Genomic DNA, 20,890 nt, shown 5'->3' with positions numbered 1-20,890 from the left:
TCCACAGTCACTCTTATCCAGCATCAAACTCACTTTATTCTAACACTCAGGGGAAGAGACATTGAATCGGTTTACATATCAAGGGTAGGGTAATTCAGAAGAAAGGCCCAGTACTTCTTTCTAGCACAGTAACTGGATTATTATATATTTGGGACAAACTGTTATTCACTGAAAACAGAGGTGTTTGTCTCTTGTAGCTGTGCATATACCCGGGAGTGTACTCTTTCCATCATCGGGGGTGTGATTTTCCCTTGATTCATCGGGACATCCTGCCAGTTGGATGCCCTCCCAGTCATTGCTAACGAGCCTCTTATACCCCTTCATTTCCTGATTTCTTTTTTATTTTCTCCATAACATCCTCACATTGTGTAAATGGTGAATATTTGGTACTTAAACACATCTCTGCCCGCCTCCTGACTGAGAGAGTTGAGGCATCACCACTTCCAGCCATATAATTGTATTGCTGACATACTATCTTCAGTTCATTGCTGTTGCTAAGTAACTTGAAATAATGTCTATGCCAGCTGTCAGCATCTCACACTTACGGAAAGCATGGGAACATATTTACAAATGGCACTTTATTTTTACAGCTGGGAGGCCAAAGCAAATATAAATACACTATATTTATTTGAAATTGCCTATAGGCTCAGTTAAATTATATAAAGCTGTTGAATATGAAACACCCCTCGGTAGAAAAGTATAAAATATGTCTATTGAGTTGCATTTTGGGTGTAATATTTGTTATCTTTATGAATCTAGGGTAAAATATGAACATTTAATTTTCCAAGTTCTATTTCATGCTAAAATAAATATATTCAATTCTATTGTTCAGTGAGTAACATAAGTTTAAAACTGGCTTTGTGTACACGCGACTATACATTACTGTGTGGTCAGAAACATCATGTCATGCTTGGTCAGACAAATTTAGGCCTAGTGGATATATTTTTCTGATGTAATCATCATCTCTTTTATACTGTGGTGTAACAATGTATGTGTCTTCATGAACAGATGTGAAAAAAGACTGAGGTCACCCATTTTTCTGTACTTTACATCTGCCATGGTATAGTTTGCTTCAAACATTTTGCATAAATCACTAATTCTCTGAGGCATCATGAGAGCGTGTGACAGATGAAAGGAAAGAGGGCTGTGACTCCATTATAGAAATATCTGGCAACTCCAGTCGACAGGCGTGACAATGTGAACATCACCTGCAGAACAGGAGTTTCCAGAGAGTGACAGAAAGAGAGAAAAGAATACGTGTGCTTTCTCACATTTGGAAATGGAAAAAAAAAAAAAAAACCTTCACAGTCTTACCCTGCTTGAAAAAGTGTTATTAGACATCCCACCAGCCCAGAAAGCGAGTTCTTGGGTCCCCTGCTCTCCAGCTGTTGGCCCCAGAAATCTCCATATTTACCTTCACAAAAGAATTCCTACACAAATTCATATCAAAAGGGATGCTGCCTTTTGGTTATCCAAGTTACACTAGCCTATCACATTTACTACAGGATGTTTTGATTATTATAAATGTTGATTCACCTGTTTGGGTTTGGGTTCATAACTGATTTTAAGAATAATGCATTACATAGAGTATCTTGATTTTTGATGTCAGACAAGTGAATGTGAAGATTTAACTCCACGGAGCGTTTGTTCTAGACCTGCTCTATGCGTAAAGTTTGTAATGATTTGACGCTGTATAAATAAATTTGATCGGATGTCTTCAGTCAGTGTAGGTACACTTTTCAAAAAGCTCCCTCGGGATTGCGTTTCATTTGTCCGCGAGTCCTGCGGAAATGGTGCAGGCACCGGGCAGTACTGTGAAATGTAGGAGTTTCTCCCCGGAGACACTGCACCTGCCATTTACCAAACTGAAGGAATCGCTCGGAGAAAAGTCGAGTGGAGCCGAACACGAAACGAACCTCCTCCCTTTTCAGCCCTCCTCCTTCAGTCGTGGTGCAAGCAGCCATGTTGCCGCGAGCTTGTTCCGGTATCAGGGCAGGATCGTGCGCATAGACTGCATTCGGGCGCCGCTCTTCACCTCTCTCCCCCTGCCGCCCGTACCTCCGAACAACAAAACCTCAGTTTACCGATAATGGATTTTACGACTTGATGACCCCCCCCCCCCCTCTCTCTCCCCTCTCCTTCCGTCGGCTGGTCACGGGAAATAACAGCGGTCGGTGTACCGACAGGACGGACTGGTATATCGCCACACTGCAGTGCAGCAGTGGTGAACGACCTTATTCCAATCACGCAACAGAGGGACGAGCGCCGGTGATTTCCGTGGATTCTGAGTTTTGCGGGCTGCTCTGTGGCAGTCACCGCCGCCGCGGCCGCTCACACATAAGCTAACTAGCTCCGCTGCCGAAGAAAACACTGAACTAGCTAGCTACATGGGCTAACAACGGCCGGTGTGTTAGCTAGCGCCACAAATTAATTCGTGTTTCTAACCTGCCATGTGACCATTTTACATGGTGCTGTTTTATTTTTCGGGTACCCCGCCCTGGATGTCTTGCTGGGACGATTTTCAAGCGTTTTGTGCGAGTTGGGAAGGTCGAGACTGCGCCGGGAATAACTTTTGGCCTGAAAGTTTCTAGACCTTGGACCTGGTTTCAAACCTGAAAGCAAACATCTCTGCCGCAAAGGGGGAAAAATAAAAAACACGACAAAACTGCGTTATTAAAACAACGCTGGATGTATATTTGCTGTAGATTTTGGGGACGGTTGGGGCTTCCTCAGAGGTTAGTTAGCAACCTTACGGGTTAGCACGTTAGCCACCTAATTGAACCTTGTCTTGTTCAGTTCAACCATTGCCCAACTTTTCTCTCAGCTAGCCCAAGTAGCTAGCTCACCAAAACGTCACAGCATCGGGTTGTTGTCTCTCTGGTCACCATCGACGTCTATAACTTCAATTTGGGAACTGAATGTTTGCTCGTTGAGACCGAAACTGAAGAGCTTTTTCCTGTTTGCTGCTTGTTGACAAACATGGGACGCGCGGTTGCTGCTAGCTAGTTTCTAGCTAGCTGGCTAACTCGGCTAGCCGCTGATGTGGGATTCAACTTGTTGATTCACGGGCTATCTGTCGTACTGCTAGCTGGCTAGCACTGGATATCAGTTGGAAAGTTGCCCCTGCCACCAGCTTCACAAGTTTTAAATGCACAATAGACACTGAAGAATCCTTATTGTTTTACTGTTCCGTTCCCCTTTTTTGGCAACCCCAAGTCTTTCAAAAATGTCAACAAGGACACCTCTGGTGCAAGTCATTGAAAATTCCACTGGGCAGGTAAGATGTCTTTCTAAGAGAACTACCTAATAATGCTGTAGCTGATAGCCACCTATCAATCTACCTAAGTATTCAATCCATAAACGGTTTTTGAGAGAGGCCTGGTTTGGCCTTGCACAGGCTCTGGTTGTCTCTGCTTTTTCTGTGTCTGTTGTCTTTGCCACACAGCAGTGATTCACCAGCTTGCCTACGCACTCACACTGGATTCCCCACTCCTTGCAGACTAGGAGAGCAAATTTATGTTTCTGTTTAGTCTGTGGGTCGAGGCATGTCCTTCTGCTTGACTTTTCTTCATTGTGACCTGTTGCATTAGAGATAACCCTGTCACAGTTCCACATTGAACTTACTTATACTTGACAATACAGAAGCCCCACATCTAAATAATAATGTGAACCATCACTGTCTTACTTAAATATAGTGCAGTGTGATGTGTTCTTAATGTACCTCCAGCCATTCGAAGCATTAATAATGTTAACAAAAAAATGAATGTGGAGGATTTGAAGTCCCCTTTGTGTAAGCGAAAATGAGCTGCTGTTGGAGAGTTGCATACATAATGTGGATTTGTTTTTAAATTGTTATATTTAGTTTAAAATTCTTAGTTTAATGTGACAATAGATAGAATCATATTTGTAAGCAGTGTAATTTATTTTCAGTAATTAATAAATCATCCAAGATTACAGTATGTCTTCATTCTGTAGACACTTACACATGTGCACATTAAAACCATTATAGTTTCCTACACATGACTTGCATTACTTGGGCAGCTGTTGACTAGCATCATGTGGTATGTCTCCATAAATGAGGACTCTCCTCTGACCATTGAATGGAAACATTCGTACAGCTACAAATGTGTCTATATATGTAGATTAATCCAGCTTTGGTGATACATGGTTTTAGCAGTTGGTCAGTATCTTTGCTAACATTTGGCTTAAACTTTGCAATAAATTGTTAACCTTAATTTCAAAATAGCGACTTAAGAAATATTAAAATTAAGGAGACAATAACCTGTCACTGGAGCTACACCAAAGGTTGAACTGTTTTGTACCTGGATGAATGAAATCCAAACCTCGTTGGTTAAAAGGCAACAGTAATAAAGTAATAAAGCCAAACAGTTTCATATCTGCTGTCACTAGCCATTAGGAAAACTTCCTGGTGGTGTATGGTTGAAGGTTAAAAGTTTGCCAGTCCTTGTTCCTTGTACAGAATGAAATGCTGACAGAAGTTTTCTGTTACCATGACCTCATTGCTTGTGTGACGGTTTGTCTCACACTGTGGATCAATGCTTCCCGTTAGAGTGTATAGTAAAAGCAAACTGTCGGGTATACTGATATGCAGGCAGGTGGGTGTGGGCAAATGAATCCACACACATAATGACACACGTATGTTCTTACAAGGCCACACCTTTACCTGGAACAGAGGTCAGAAAAATGCTGTTGATTATATAAGTGTTTGGCTGTAGTCTACACCCAGGTATAACGCACAGTTAGACAAACATATAGCAATAACCTTCAATATCAGCAAATATTCTCACTTCAATAAAACCATTGTGTTGCCCTATCAAATACTTAGAATTGTAAATGTCTTAAAGTGTTTAATACACAGTATTACAACAAGCCACACGAAGATAGAAGGGAGATGTGCTGATTGACAGATAAATTGTCACTGTTGTATTTTTGATAGATTATTAACATAAATGCAGCATTGTGGTTGTAACCCCAGGCTGAACTTCATGTCTGTTTGTGTACCCTTTAGCAACCCGCTACTAACACAGCCCTGTGTGTTGTTATACTGTAGCGCTCTTGTTGGTCATGAATGGGCCTTTACTCATCCCACAGCATCCAAGGAGGATTTAGGGGTGGAAGAAAAAAAAGTTTGGGGTCATTGCAAGTCCTTAACTGGGTTTGTAGGCCAAAGGTCATGGATGGATACGTCCACACAAACACAGTCTGTTTTAAAGGCCATGTATAGAAAGCCTTTGGTGTCAGGTCTCAAGATACAGGACAAAATGGCACCGAACATAAGGCCGGGCTGAGTGTTGAGTGAAATGACTGCCTCTGCGGTGACAGGAGCACAGGCAGAAAGTGTATATTTTTATCTTATTAGTGAATTTGCCATTTGCTAAATCCACATTTCTCTTATTCTCAGCTTCTTAGTTATCTGAATTGTGATTTACTTGACTTGGACATGTTACAAGCCCGTTTGCTTTTAAAAATGGCTGGTAAACTAAGGTGTAAAATTACTGCAAAAGTTTGGATGGTTTAGGAGCAAGTTACCTACCATGATCACCTTCTTGTCATCATCAGCAGTTGTTGGGCACACATCATAAGAGAGCTGTCAGATGAAGTGAGGTGACTTGTGACATCCTTCTGAAAGTGTGAAATGGCAGATGTGTTTAGTGGCTTTGAGCTGACATGTTGCCATGTTCCACAAGCTTTGGTAATGGCTGCTAGTTTGAGGAACTTATTTAAATACAACACTCAGAGTCAGTGACACTAACCTGAAAACCTGGGACTTGTATATTTTTCAGTGAAGAAGTAAGCTAATTTAAAATACAAATGCAAATATATTTTGTATTTTTCTTCAAAATGTAACTATTGCAGCAGAATTGTTCAAAATCGGTGTCTGCATTTAGTTATATCGTTAAAATGTTTGCTGCAATTTGTGTTCTCTGTGCACTTCCCCAGACATGAACGCTTGATTGTCTGATTTCCTGTTATACAGTGTTCCCTGTCTATTTATTTAGCCACATCTTCTGAAAAGGCACACCAATATAGCTAGAAATACTGGTCTGCCTCTTCAATTGTTACTTCAGCCTCCATTTCATTGTTTGAGTAGTTGCTCCCTAACTGAACAAGCGAGATCCTCCCAGCAACGAAGTCTGATGGATTTAAACCCTTAATTTGTCCAAGTGAGGCATTTTTTTTATTCAGGACAACTAGAAACTAAGTATGTCTAAGACACAATTTTAATGAGGCGACCCCATAGAACTAAAACAAGAATCAGAATCGAATCGAATATATCGAAACATATGAGAAATCAACAGTTTACCTATGATTACTTAGAACATTTAAGTAATTGTGAGACATTGTTGGGCTTTTGTCATGACAATTTGATGCCTGATTAATTGAGAAAAAACTTGAAAAGGTTTTAGTCCTTATTTGTTAGTTGAATTCTAGTTGTTTGGTTTAATATCCCTGTATTATTAATTTAAGTAAGATTGATAATTTTGTCTATCCTGAGATTTTTTGTTTAATCTAGTTTAACTTTTGTAAATGGAATTGGAATTAAGGTGCTGATGACTGCAGATTCAAAATAGAGCACATCAATAGAAGAAGTACAGTTTTTGAGAATGTGAGTGTGGTGGAGCAGTTTGATGTATTTCACTGGACACCTTGGGAGTGTGAAAGCTTGGCAGAGAATCTCCCAGCAAGATGTTGGGCTAGAAATTCAATACAGACAAGAGAAAAACAGAGTATGTGCATTGACACAGGTATATTGGTCAAGATGTGTTTTTATTATTCTAGTGTTCACCTTTTTTCATGTCCTTCATTCATGCTCCCTGTGATGAGTCATCTTGTAAGCGATTTATAGCAGACAGGCGCATGCACATGTACACGTTGCTGTTACGCCCAGGAAACCATAAATTATGCTTCTCTCCTTAACAGACCAGTAACCAGGCAGATGAACAGAAAGACAAAGCTAGCCAGGGCCCTAGCAACAGGGAACCTTTCTCAAACACACTCTCACATACACACAAGATAATTTTCTCCATCATATTAACAGTTTTCTTGTGCACACACTCACACGTACCATTCCCTAATAGTGCCTTCACACAGAAATTGGTAGTTACCTGTTTATTAAATATAATAACATTTTGATTGCATGAGACCTTTTCGCTATTTGTACCTGGGGTTTCAATTGACTCATACAAATACAGGACAAGCAGGTGATGTCTAGGTGTTTAACCAACAATGCAGTGAAGTTCAGTGCTTTGTATGTGTGTGTGTTGGATTGTCAGAGGGTGCAGGGTAGAACAGGCCTTTCCAGTTGAGCTGAGTTTTAGGTGTGGCAGCTAACTGTAGACCTGCATTTTGAAGGACTTGACATCATTCAGGCCAAGGAGTGTAGATTTCTCTCACTGATTCCATGTTTATCCCCCTTTCTGTTTACCAATGTGATGTCAGTCCATTTTTTAATATTTAGATTTCTTTACATGGTCTAATGTGTTTGATAGAAAATGAAGGTATTTGAAAACTGATAAAAACATTGCCAGATCTGATCACAAGTGGTATAGGTGTGTATGAACCCTGTTCCCTGTTTTGTAATGAAAACTATTTAAAATGGCTGATTATATATTTAATCATAGAGATGTACACAGTGCGTTGATTCCCCAAAGCTCCTCCATCACCAATCAACTGATTAGTATGTCTGGTGCCAACAAGTCAGATGAGCGATGTTCAGTTGTTTAATCGCCTGAGAACAAATGGCGCTGATTTAAACAAAGGGCTTGTCATTTCCCCCATAACTTAGTACTCTTTGGGAAATGTGGCATTTTGCAGCTTGTTCATTGAGTTTTGAACATTTAAGCCAGTCCACCATGTTTATCACAATTCAATACACCAAAACTTTGGAATGCAAAACAGACAAACTAAACAGAAAACATATATATAAGGGATTCACTGGCTACAGAGATGAATCCCAGTATTTCACCATCCTGTAACCAGATCCAAAATGGATCCCATCACTAACTGGTTCACATGCACTACTCAGGGCTCATAGACTCACACGCAGTTGCATAGCAGCAGAACAAAGGTATGCATGAAAGCACTGTGCAGTGTGTCCCAACTGTGACAGTAACAGAGCAAACAGGAGCTCTGAATTGATTTGAGACACACATGCGCACACATACCTAGGGAGTTAGGGTAATCCAGTTCAAGAGAACACACACACAAAACTACATTCACAGCAAACTGTGACCCAGTGTGACACCACCTTGCCAAAGTAGAGGGGCCTCTCACAGATTTACTTGTGTTGGTGTGGTGGACCTTTGCGGAGCTAATATGCGTATGCTAGCTGTGCTCTTGATTAGATGTTTCCTTGCAGAGTTAAAAAGGCAGCAATGAAGCATATAGGTAAAAGTAGATCGAATTAGGCTTTGAAACACTCACTAGTTCACAAAAGGTAAATTACTTTTCATCCTGCATTGCAGTGAAACTGGAGCCATGGAAGCACATCATCTTAAAAGCTGGAAAGTTCAGCTTGTTTATAGTTGCTGGAAAGAAAGTTGTGATTTAATGGTTTGTGTTGGATAGGGCTCTGATTGACCTAGGTTTTTTTTTTTTTTTTTGCTTATAATGGGTAGTTATGTGTATAAAAATGCATCTACGGGGACCAAAAACATTAGGTTACATCTTATCATTAATCAGGAAAATGGGAATTGTCAAAAGGTTTGTTGGCACCAAAGACTGAGGTAAAAATATCAAGTTTTGTGTTCTTTGAGGGATTAATTGGTTTATTGGGGGCCCCTGTCTAAATCACCAGATTTAACACTCAAGTCCATACATAAATATAGAAAAATATAAAGTCTGTACATGTTTGAAGCTTTTAGTATTAAAATTGAGTAGTACAGGAAAGCTATTGATTTTGAGATTATTTTTATTTTTACTTACGAGAACATTTCCTGTAGATTTTTCTGTATTTCTGTATATTGCGTGTGTGTGTGTGACTTTAGTGTAAAAAGCCCTCTCCCCATCAAACTGTGCCAAAAATGACACTCCGGTCCTGTTTAGCTAGCTCTACCTTATGTGTTGAATCAGAAAAACTGTCAAACCGGTGCTGTAGCATTTCTACCAGTCACTTGGCTGCTTTTGAACTTGTCTCTTTTAAAAATTTCCTCTCATTAGAGTAATTTATTTTACATTAGCCCACCAAACGTTATTCCCTTTGGGGGTTTCGCTAGTAATTGTGAAACGGTTCCGGTTAGCAGCTGTTGCAGCCCTGCTTGGACTTTAAGGTGGAGTTTTGATATAAAAAGCAGATTATGACAACTAAACCATGACAATTTAAATGCTGAAACAGTGTTCTTCAGATTTGCCATGGTATGATGTTTTCAGGATACTTAATGCCTCATGCTCATGGGTAAAGACAACAAACTCTTATATTTTTTTGACAGTAAACTCAACATTAATGAAATATGTGAAAAGCATGGTAGCAGAAAGTAGTCATGGGGAGGTAGGGAGAAAGTCAAAATGAAGGAAGGATGAAAGAGATGCAAACAAACATTGAGATAGAGGGCAGGAATCGGCAAGTGACAAATCTCCATGGCAACACAGCCATCACGACCATGAGTTGGGAGGTGTGTGCGTGTGTGTCCGTGTCTGCCCACCCACAAATATCAGTATAATGCAGCAGCTTTTGTATTAGGTTTTGTATACGATAAAGTCATTGTTTGTTCCACATATGGCTTTGAGTAGTGAGTAGAAACAAGGAAGGAATATCTTCTTTCCATTTTATAGAGAATTTTCTGAGCAAAAATAAATTGGGTTTTTACCAGCATTACTGCCCCCTAAATCACTTTCACTGCTTTTGGATTTCTTTATTAAAGTATTATTTTCTGGGCTTTTATGCCTTTATTCCAACGACAGTAAGTACAGGGAGACCAACAGGAAGTAGGGAGAGAGAGGGGGAAATTCCATGAAGAATAAGTCCCCAGGTCAGAGTCAAACCTGGACCACTGTGATAATGTGGCATGTTTGCTAGCTACTCAACCACGCTGCCTTGGATTTGTTGTTTTGTTTTGTTTTTTTTGTTTGTTTGTTTGTTTGTTAAGAAGATTATTATGACACACATAGTTAACCAGAATCTTGCTCTCATTAACCATACTGGTTTTATTACTAGAAATTACAACAGGTGGTTTGTCCCCAGTGTGCTACATGGCAAATTTGTTACAGCTCTGACATGTAACTGACAACTGACAGTTTTTAATGAACTAGTAGGGTCTAACTGAACTTACAGTTCAGGCTTCCTGATTAGGACAATATGTAAGAGTAAATAGTTTCTTATCGAGCAGGTTAGCCAAAACTGTTTTGGTTCTGCTGCTACCCCCACCTGGGGAGCATGAAGTGTGAACTTATCTAATTAAATTCAATAACAACTCTCTGTTAAAATACACCTAAATAGAAAAGGTGTTCAAGAAGGAGAAACCTATTTATTGTATCAATCACACAGGTATTTGAACTATAATTAAGTCTGTTTAGAGCTGTGCCACAATTATGTAGCCTCATGGAGAGAAATAAATCCAGAACAGTTCTTTATTAGCATCTATACTGTCATTAAGCACCATCTGTATTTGGAACAGTATTTTGAAATTAATTGTATGTATTGTGTAGATTACTAATTTGTGAATAAATAATTTTTCATTCAGCAGCCCAAGCTATCGTCCATCCACACAGATAACATTAACACCTTTATGTAAGAAACCCTATACACAGAAATAAATCACATGGGGCATGACCCTTTTGATTGTTTTTTTTTTTTTTTTTAATATATATATATGTATACTAACCATTTCATTTAGGTTTATATGGTCCCTTCCCCATCCCTACTTCACATTTTCACTGTGCAACGGATATTTTTCATGGAGTGGATCACTCTCTGCTCTTTTTGATGTTCTCCAAGTCTAAAGTGGGTCAGGAAGGAAAAGAGTACTTGTCTCGTTTAAGTAGGAACAATGTGATTACATTTAATTAATATATTTATATATTTGAAGATCGGTTTATGGTATTAGCTACCATTTTGTTGGTTGCCAAAGCTGGCAGACTTTTTGGCAGATCTTTTATTGTGTATAACAGGAGTAAAGTAAGTATTAAGGGGTAATGGGTAAATATTCTTCAAATTTCTTTTGAAAAGGACACAAAACATAGTTTGACATATTTGGCACAAACCAAATTTAATCGCTAATTAATCTCTTTCCTCTGTCTCTGAAAACATTTGGCACAGGTTCTCTGAAAAAAACAAGAAATGTAAACAATGATACCAAGTGCGATTTTCAATTGTGATGCAGGATGAAGTAATGTAAGGTGAGGTAATGTGTTTACCAAAGCAGACATAATAAATGCCTGGAAGATTTAGTCGTTGATTTCCGAACAGTGTGCTTTTAAGTTCACACCAAGTTTAAATACTGGCACTTTGCCTCTGTGCTGTGCATCGGTAATGTTTTTGCCTATGTTTGCCTATCTTGTGCTAGGGTTCAGCTGTCTCTTGATACTATTTTGTAGCACTCACTTTTGTGTGTGTTACTTTGTGAACTGTACTGTGTAAAATTCCATCTGGTAGTATCTGAGTGGCTTCCTCCGAGAACTCAGATTAGTAAAGGTCAGTGATAATGAGGCCAGAGTCAAAACACAACCAGTACTGCCTTGGATTAACATTACTTCTTTTGTGAATTTGGTCATGTGCACATGCTTGTGTTGGCATTGTAGTAATAAATGGCTCTCAGCTGCAAACATCTTGTCAGTAAGTTTTCACTTATTTGCACACCATGTGTGTGAGTCTTTTGGGAGGCTCAATTGTTCTGGCCAGATATAAACATCATGCTAATGGTCTCACCACAAGGTAGACAAGGGAGAAAAAAGGTCTGCCTCATGCAGCAGGTTTGAAACACTGTAACCTGTGAGATCCAGTTCAGAGAAAATTTTTCTTTGCCTTGTTGTGCTTTGTGAATTATGGTTGTTGAAACTGGCCACACATTTGGCATAGAAATCAGAAATAGTTTGCTGGAAAATATGTAATTTAGACAGCAGAAGACTAACAGTTATTACAACAAAACTGCATGGTAGTTGTATATTTTGAAATGATTTGCTTTGATTTCCAAAGTACACAGAAAGCTGCATTTTTGCCTTGCACTGTCCCTACTTGTGATGCCATACATGGTCAACTGTCATGTGACTGGTTACATTATGCATCTTTGCCCCTTCTTCAGATGTGACGTCATAAATAATTTCTAAACTCAGCATTTCATTCAGAGCGTTAATATGTCCAGTTAGATTTCTTTTTGAGCACAACAGAAAGCAAAGTAAGTAAATTGTGTGTGTGTATGCTGTCATTACTGAATGAGCATTTATGAGTCACACACAGCATCAGAGAGTAATGTAAAAACAAAACAATGATGTCACATATTGTCCCCCAGTGCGTCTATTATTAAAACTAAGGGGAGAGGTGGCTATGTGCATGTGTGTTTGTATGTGTGTAGTTGGGGTAGGGGGAGGTTGCTTAGCCTGCAGCTGCCGAAAATGAAGGAAGAATCAGAAGACAAAAATAGTCAGACATGAAAGAGGATAGGAGAGAAAGAAGAGCTCAGAGGAGACATGCTTGAGTTTGAACTTGCTATGATTTGTACAATATGCCTAAATAATGCCAGCTGATGACTGATTAATTGCTACTACAACTGACATTGAAAAGTTCAGCCTACTTAACTAAAGAATTAAGAGTTTCTCTCCGTCTACTGACCTCTATATCCATTCTAGTATAGTTTGACCAGAGTTGTACATGATATAAAACCTTGATTAGGCTGCCCTGTTTTGTTTGGGCTGCTCGAAATCATCTGGAATATATGAGTGGTATCTTTTTAGATTTCTTGTGAAATAAAAACTTGTGCTAGTGCTGGTCTTCTGTTGTCCAATATCTACAGTAAACTTGTCAAGATTTTCTCCATGCACAGTTTAATTGAAGAGCCTTGCTCTTAGAATCTAAATTTCAGTGCATATTTGAATCAGTTTGTGTCTCATGCTGCAATCTGAGATAGCAGTTAATTGATATAAACTGCTATCTAGGAAGCTACTGTCTGCTCTGGTGTCTTTATTATTCCTTGCAAATGGCTCAGCACTGTCACACGCAGGGATCCCACGTCATGACATCAATGAATCTACAACCTAATATGTCACTGCCGTTTTTGTTTTAGTTCTGGTTAAAAAGATTGTTTGTTGTTTGTTTGTTTGTTTGTTTTTTTCCCTTAATTTTGTGTTTAAAACGTTTTTTTGTGAAAAGCCACCTTTTCCTAGTAACAACACTCAATCCTTGAGACAGTTCAGGATTCTTAGCTTAGAGCCATTCATTGAGACAGTATGGTCAGATGTTTTTACCATCAGGGTAATGGACTAAAAGTCCTTTGTGTAGGTGTTAGGGTAAAGTTGTGCCACTTATTCAACTTCTTTTCAATTTTAGGCATATCAGTTATAACACCAACTTTTCTTGGATACAAATGAGATTCTGAGACAACAAATGCTTCAATTTGTACCTCTGACCTGATGCATTTTTTTTTTTTTTTTTAATAAGAGTTTTAAATTTTGAGAGTAAAAATCTGAACAATTACACTAATGGACTTAAAAAACATGAACACACATCTGCAGAAATGATCAAAAAGTAATAGTTAAAGTGTGAAGTGTAACCCCACATCTGTCTTAAGACCGACTGGTGCCCAGTCTGCCATGCTTCTCTCACATGATTCATTCTCATTGTGAATGAGGCCAATGTGGCTAAGACGTCACATGAGACTGTAAAAGGCATATGTTAAAAGATCGGTCTTGGATTCCATGATTAACTGCTGATCAGAAGTAGCCTCAGGCAACTGCATATAAGACCAGTTGGAAGGTGAGTTGACAGCTGGCTTGTATTTAGACCACCCCACATACAGGTTGATGGGGCAAACGGCAAAGTGCAGCATTGAAGCGGTCGCTTATGATTTCTGCAGCTTCCTTATTTTTCGGCTCTGTAAAGTAGACAAATATTACAGTGATTTGTCCAAACTCTCGAAAGAGATGGCGATAACAGCTCATATTCTCTCCTGCACACCATTTCATTGACTTTGATTTCAGTGGCCATGTAGTTTCTAATAGGATGCACAGACTCCCATTGATGGAATTTTTTTTTTTTTTTTTTTTTTTTTTTTAGAAATACACAATTGCTTTTGGGGGAACCTATTTTCCAATCTTGTTAAGCTTTCACCCATTAGCAGAGCTAGGCTAGTTGTAGCCACTGCATTGTTAGCATAGTTTGTGTCTTTATTTGTTATAAGGAGTAATTTAAGTTAAGAGCCATTGTGCACACTTTCTCGTGCACTTTGAAGTTGCCCATGGAATGTCTTATAGAATGCACAGTCCTACCACAAGGGATTTGCGAAATGTCGTTTTATCATTGTCCAGCCTTATAACTATGTGGCCATCAAACTCAAATGTTTGTGCTGTCCTAAAGAACTGACTTGTATAGGCTAACTTGTTTCATACTATTTCACAATTTCTTAACTTTTCAGTTTTTTCTTGTTTATACATACGTAAAAAGGCCACGTCTAACTATGTGGATTTGTCACCAATAACTCAATTTTCTCTAACATAAAAATTATCAGAAGTGCACAAGATGGCATTTAACTTTCCAAGGGACCTGAGAGAGACAAATGTTTTGTTGAGGGCAAAATATGACCTGCATGGGCTATTTTCGACATCAGCACTCTGGTGAGCACAGTGCAAAGCTGACTGAGTGACAGGGGCCGTCAGATCACATTGAGCTTTGTGAGGACCCATCTGATTGAGAAATCACCTTTGTACAGTCAAATTGGGTCTTATTGTCTTAAGGACATTGTCTGTCTCCCTCTCCCACATCCATAAATATAAATATATTTCTTCCCTCTCTCACAAGGCCACATAAGGCTCTTCCCTGTCCTCTGGGTCTAATTGGAACAGTCATTTGTTTTTAATCCCACTTCCCTACTTGTGTTCAAAACTAATCTAGCCTATAACACTCTATACAGGACTGCATTGTCAGCATTGGGGGGAGTACAGACATTAGATCATACCATCTGGAGCTAGCAACACACAAACAATGAAGTAATCATGGTTTTCCTTGTTTCCCATGATGGAAGATATGGGAGGGAGATGTTGATTTTTATTGGAAATAAAAAAAAAGGTTTCTGGGTTATTTGTTAGGCACAGTGAGCTTCTGATTTGTTCAAGCTAAGGTAGATACTTGGGTGAATAAAATGACCAGTCTGTGTTTGGGGGACAGAACAGAAGAGGATGATTTGTGTGAAGCTCTGTACCAACTGTGTGATTTTTTTTTGAGGTGTGTATTTGTGATTTGTGCTGCCTGTATTCAGATTGTGTACTGGCACTTTTTTGTGCTTGGGTGTGTAGTCTTGTCTTTGTCTGCTGTTTGTGCACAGCCTGTGTGTGTCTCGTCACCCTGGAGCCAGTCGTCCTCTCCTCTGACCCTGATCCTCATCACCTGTCCACTCAGATCACACACACACAATTGTTGTGACCCTTTCCTGGAGTTGAAACCCAATAGCAGTTGCCAACCATGCAAAACTTGCCAGCACAGCAAGGTTTTGTTTTCTTTTTGTGGGTGTGTGTGTATAACTGGAAAGACCTACTGTCTGTTAAAAGATGAGCTGAAGCAAAGAGGCTATTAAAAATAACTTTATACCTTGGAGCCTTGGCAGTAATACAGTCAAGGAAGCAGGATTTGTATTATTTAATACCTCCACGTTGCGAAAATGGCCAAAGTGCAAAACATCACAGGAAAGACTCACATCACTATTACTAACAAAAGAAAACATGACATTTACCTACCTATTTAATTTAGCAATTTAAGTCGCTCCAAAGGTCTAGGTGATTTTGATCAATGTTAGCTAGGTATTCCTATTTATTTTATTATTTTATATAACAATTTGACTATTAGAGGTGTAACTGTACTCTAAGTAGAGTAGTTACTTCTAACCGAAGTTTCTAGGATGGCTCAACAACACGTGGGGCTTTGTGATTGTGTTCCGTCACCTGGAGGAACCAGGCAAGTGGTTCCTCTTGCCTGGTTATTTTTTTCGGTACATACAGAACATGCATGTATTTGTACCAAATAAACTGTACCCATTGCTTCAGGATAAATACATGCAGCATTACACCCCTAGTCACTATATAATACCAATGAGGTAGTATATTATAATGTAGGATTTCAACATATTTCTTGGTCTATGAAAGTGCAATTTCCTCTCCAAACTAAAAACTGAAGATAATTATTCTCTTAAAAACATGTTCTGTTGTCCTATCTCGACTTTGATCGTCTGTGCATTTTAAACCCTCCAAGCTTGTCAGATTGTCTGGAGTTGGTCATGGGATACATTTTCCACTATTTGTAATGTGAGAGATTTAATTACATCCTTTTAATTACATCCTTTCCTTACCTATTGTCTCTAGGCACACAGAATCGGCTGACCTAACTTTCTTTTACGGATTGTTAGTGTTACTATTTTTACCATCACTTTAGGCGAAGTAAGGAAGTACCACTATTTTAAGAGATAAATGGCCAGGGATAACAGCTTTGTTAAAACTTCATCTGGTTTTAAAAGATTCTGAAATGCTGTGATTATTTGACCCATGTATCCAAAGTGACCAGGCCTATAGAAGTCAAAGATCTTCACATTGTAACATTTTTTGTTAAATCACATTTTCAGTCTCTTTTACCCAAGTCCACTTGTGCTCACATGTGCTGTAATTTCACTTTGCAGGAGTCCAAGTCATCAGCTGGCCGCTCCAGCATGCCGCGATGTCGGAACTCTGTCGCCACGACCACATCAGATGAACAGCCACACATCGGTAACTATCGGTTGCTGAAAACCATCGGCAAAGGCAACTTCGCTAAGGTCAAACTGGCACGACACGTCCTCACCGGAAAAGAGGTACGGCTCCATGTGCACATGTGCTAGATTGGACTGAAAACTTGAATCTTACTCTTTGGTTCTGCTGACAGATTCACTCTGAGTTTCTCATCTTTAGCCTTTTATTTTAACCACAGTCATCACATTCTTGAGAAATATTTTTCTGTTGACCCTTTATTTAAGCAGACTGGCAACTTCAGTGCTTTAATAATATAAACTAGCACGGCTGAAAAAGCCATATTATTGAAGAATAAATATCGTAACATTAAGCCTCTAATCCCATCTAGAGAATGAAATAGACCTAACGTCAAATTTACTTGACTTCAGCTTAAATCAGTGATAAACTGCCATGAAAAATTGTCAACAAGCGTGGCTTAAGTGACAAGTACACTACTAATTAGAAAAAAGCTATGATGATTTTAACAATGGTGGTAAAATGTAGAAAAAAGATATTTCACCGATGTATGAATGTAAATTTCCTTCTCAGATTTTGGGATAGGGGAGGTTTCGTGCTGTGATGCATAGTAGGTCTGGTCTGATCTGAGGCTTGCATTGCTTTGGAGACAGTACATCTACTGCGAGAGATTAGATCACCATTGTCAGCTTGAATAGAGAAGCCTAAATGTCTCCGGCTTACTGTGAATTCCAGATGTGATGTAACGTGGTGATCTGTCCCTTTAAGGGAGAAGCTGTGTCTGCAGTGAGCCCATGCTGGGCTATCTGAAGCCCAGCCAAGCCTACTCCTAGCCTCTGTGAGAGCCAGGGGTAGGCGGGCTCTGTCAGTGTGTGACAGCCCTGTGCCTGACACCCTGACAGCACTCCATGTGACTGGTTGGCACAAACACACACACTCAAAGAAAACAAGGGAGAGTCACAGGGCATGAAAGAGTCAGACAGACAGCACAACCAGAAATAGAGGAAGAAAGGAGTTAATTGACAGTGAAAGGCAGAAAGGGGAGAGCATTAGACGTTGCTTTCCTGTGTCCTTGTTGAGATATAATTCTTTGTCTGTAGGTCCTCATTTCTCTTGTTCTGTTCCATTGCATTTTTCAACCACTTTCTCAGTTTTTACTGCTCCCTTATGTTTCTCCTTTTTTCCCCTCAGCTTCTCTTTTATCTCTCCTCCTTTCTGTTTTTGTGTCTTTTCCATGTTGTTGGCCACTGTTGGATTATGAACAATAAACCTCATTATAATCATGTCCAGCTCAATCTCTTTGTGTTCTGCCCTATTATGCAACTGTCACCTGCTGTGATTGTGTGTGTTTTTTTTTTTATCACTTAATGCTGCAAGATTGTATATTGGTGTGTGTGTTTGATGTGTCCAAAAAGCTATAACTGTGTTTGTGCTGTGATCAGAGAACTGTAGTTGTGCAGGTTTGTGTGAACAAGATATGTCATACCTTGTAAAGCAAGAGAAATTAATGAGTAAAATTGTAGTAATAAATGAATCTGTTCTTGTTTTGCTTCTAGGTAGCTGTAAAGATTATTGATAAGACACAGCTCAACTCCTCAAGTTTGCAGAAGGTGGGTCTCACAAATTCTTTCTTTTTCCCTTTCTGTCTCTCATACATACATTCATATGCGAAAAAAATGTAAACCTCAGTCTCTTCTTATCCCTTTTCAAGTCTCTCTCTGCCCCACATGTCTTTCTCTTTAGAGCACTCTCTCTCTTTCTGAAGTGGTCTAGTTTTTAGAGAGTTTTAATTACAGGAAACAAGCTGCAATTACTTCTTTTGATCGTGGCAGGGTGGGGTCTGTCCACTTACACGCACACTTTTTAGCCATGTGTCCTTGTGCACTGAACACACAGACCATATGCTCATGTAACCTAACACACAAGACAAAGAAAATGTGCTTTGTGCTAAGTCAGATAGGCGAAACACATGACGAGAAAATGTTAAGACAGAGCAAAAACAGACAGGATCTACACGTAAATCCACTTGTGAACACTTGCAAATGTTCACACAACACACTGCAAATGAAGTCTTGTGGACTACGTTCAGAATTAACATATATTGGGCACTATTTCCTAATGTGAATTAATTCATATTTTTTGCTCTAGAAAGCATTTACTGCAGCAAGATGGAGTATGCAGTTTTGGCTTGAAATAAACTCCCGTATGTGTGGTCCTTGTAAAAAGGGAGCATGTCAGCACTGTGGCAAATCATTGAGTTATTAATAGTTATGGACTACAATGGAGCTCCTTGGTGCAAAGTTTTAAGTTGTATGATAAGGCAATTAATACATAGTAAAAGGATGAGTATTTTTTTTTTTTTACTTATCCAGGTTGCTTCATATTCTTTTAATCATTTTAATTTCATTTTTGTGATTTTAAACATGTCCATTAATTATGTTTTAACATGATCTTTTCAGCACTACAATATGCTGTCTAGATCGAAATATAAATTGGCAGACTTTATCTGCTGACTAATAGGAGGTACATTCCTAATGAGCAACACCTTCTTATGCCTTCATCACAAGAATAGACCATGTGGCACTGAGGTAAACCTTGTTTGAATTAGTACTTTAAGTCGCTGTATTAGAGGTTACAGGCAGCTGAAGGGAAATCAAGCTTTTCTTTCATTGCTTCAGCCTGTATTTCCTGAAGGTCTTTCGTTAAGTCATCACCAGCAATGTTTATATTCCCTTTCCTTCAAGTAATTTGACCAAGAAGACTCTTAAACAGGAGATGAATGTTTGTGTTTTTCTCTTAACAAGACGCGACAAGGAAGGCAATACTTATCGTTTTACAATTTCTATGAGAATCTACGGGTGCACTGAAAATATTGTGTCCATTGATACACATTCTTCTAGATATCTGCCATAACATGAAATTTATATTGGCATAGGAACAGGTAGTATACAGATGTAACGCACAACACCACATTTGTATGGTGCATGTAACAACACTTGATGTGTATTTCTTACAGCTCTTCCGGGAGGTGAGGATCATGAAGATGTTGAATCACCCCAACATAGGTGTGTCATGCTCAAACACAAGTTTCCATTCTGTCATCATGCACAGACATATATATATATATATATACATACATATGTATGTATTGAAGTCAAATGGTGATAATCCTACTTATCTCTTTGCTTTCATTCTTTCTGCCATTATCTTTCTCAACTTTTATCTTCACTGCTCTGTCTCTTGCCCCATCTCCTGCCGCTTTTCTTTTCCCTCCCCATTCGATTCTGTCTTTGCCTTTGTTTCTCCACTTCCAGTGAAGCTCTTTGAGGTGATAGAGACAGAGAAGACATTGTACCTAGTAATGGAGTATGCTAGTGGAGGTAAGTGCATGTCACTGTGAAATTGTTCCCCCCTGGGGCTTGGCAATGGAGTCAAATATTTCCAGACAAACAAAAAAGGCTACTTTCACATGGAGGGTTCTTGTCAGAAATCTCTTGTTTTTATTTTGATTTATTCTCTATAATTTGCAATAAATATTATACATTTAGAAAAAGTTGATGTCCTCTCATATATTAAACTCTCACTTGTGGTCTTGCAGTTAAAAGAGAAAAATTATGTGACAATGCATCAATCATTTACCCAGAAAACATGAAATTACAATTTGGAAAAGGAAAAATAAGACTGCCTGTTATTCTATCTTAGCAGCTCAATATTACTTTACAATTTTATGTTCACTGTCCCATTGACCCAATGCTGTAGCCTAAGAGACAAGTTTCAGGTTCCAACTCTGAATCTACTCTCTTCTTTTCCCCTTGTCTCTCAGGAGAGGTCTTTGATTACCTGGTGGCCCATGGTAGGATGAAGGAGAAAGAAGCCCGTGCCAAATTCAGACAGGTATGTGTGCTGGGGAAAAAAATGTACTAGGTAATTAATGTTAATACTGTATGTGATTTATATTCAAATGTAATCGAAATTATAAGTATACTGCAATTATGTT

General features: G+C 39.0%; 1 protein-coding gene across 11 annotated transcripts in view; it reads left to right on the top strand.

Moving 5' to 3' along the window:
- Window positions 1-1,965: 1,965 nt before the first annotated feature.
- mark2b (MAP/microtubule affinity-regulating kinase 2b) overlaps window positions 1,966-20,890 on the top strand; it is a 44,000-nt gene continuing 25,075 nt past the window's right edge. For all 11 annotated transcript variants that reach the window (XM_029526275.1, XM_029526276.1, XM_029526267.1 and 8 more), the window contains exons 1-6: window positions 1,966-3,277; window positions 16,830-17,000; window positions 18,450-18,503; window positions 19,910-19,958; window positions 20,208-20,273; window positions 20,717-20,787. In XM_029526275.1, the coding sequence (XP_029382135.1) occupies window positions 3,227-3,277; window positions 16,830-17,000; window positions 18,450-18,503; window positions 19,910-19,958; window positions 20,208-20,273; window positions 20,717-20,787 (462 nt within the window). In that variant the 5' untranslated portion in view covers window positions 1,966-3,226. The remainder of the gene's footprint in view (window positions 3,278-16,829; window positions 17,001-18,449; window positions 18,504-19,909; window positions 19,959-20,207; window positions 20,274-20,716; window positions 20,788-20,890) is intronic.

Source organism: Echeneis naucrates, chromosome 18 (assembly GCF_900963305.1).
Source record: "Echeneis naucrates chromosome 18, fEcheNa1.1, whole genome shotgun sequence".
In the NCBI taxonomy this organism is placed as follows: Eukaryota; Metazoa; Chordata; class Actinopteri; order Carangiformes; family Echeneidae; genus Echeneis; species Echeneis naucrates.
The sequence above is the reverse complement of the archived record's forward strand: the minus strand, read 5'-3'. Positions and strand labels throughout refer to the sequence as shown.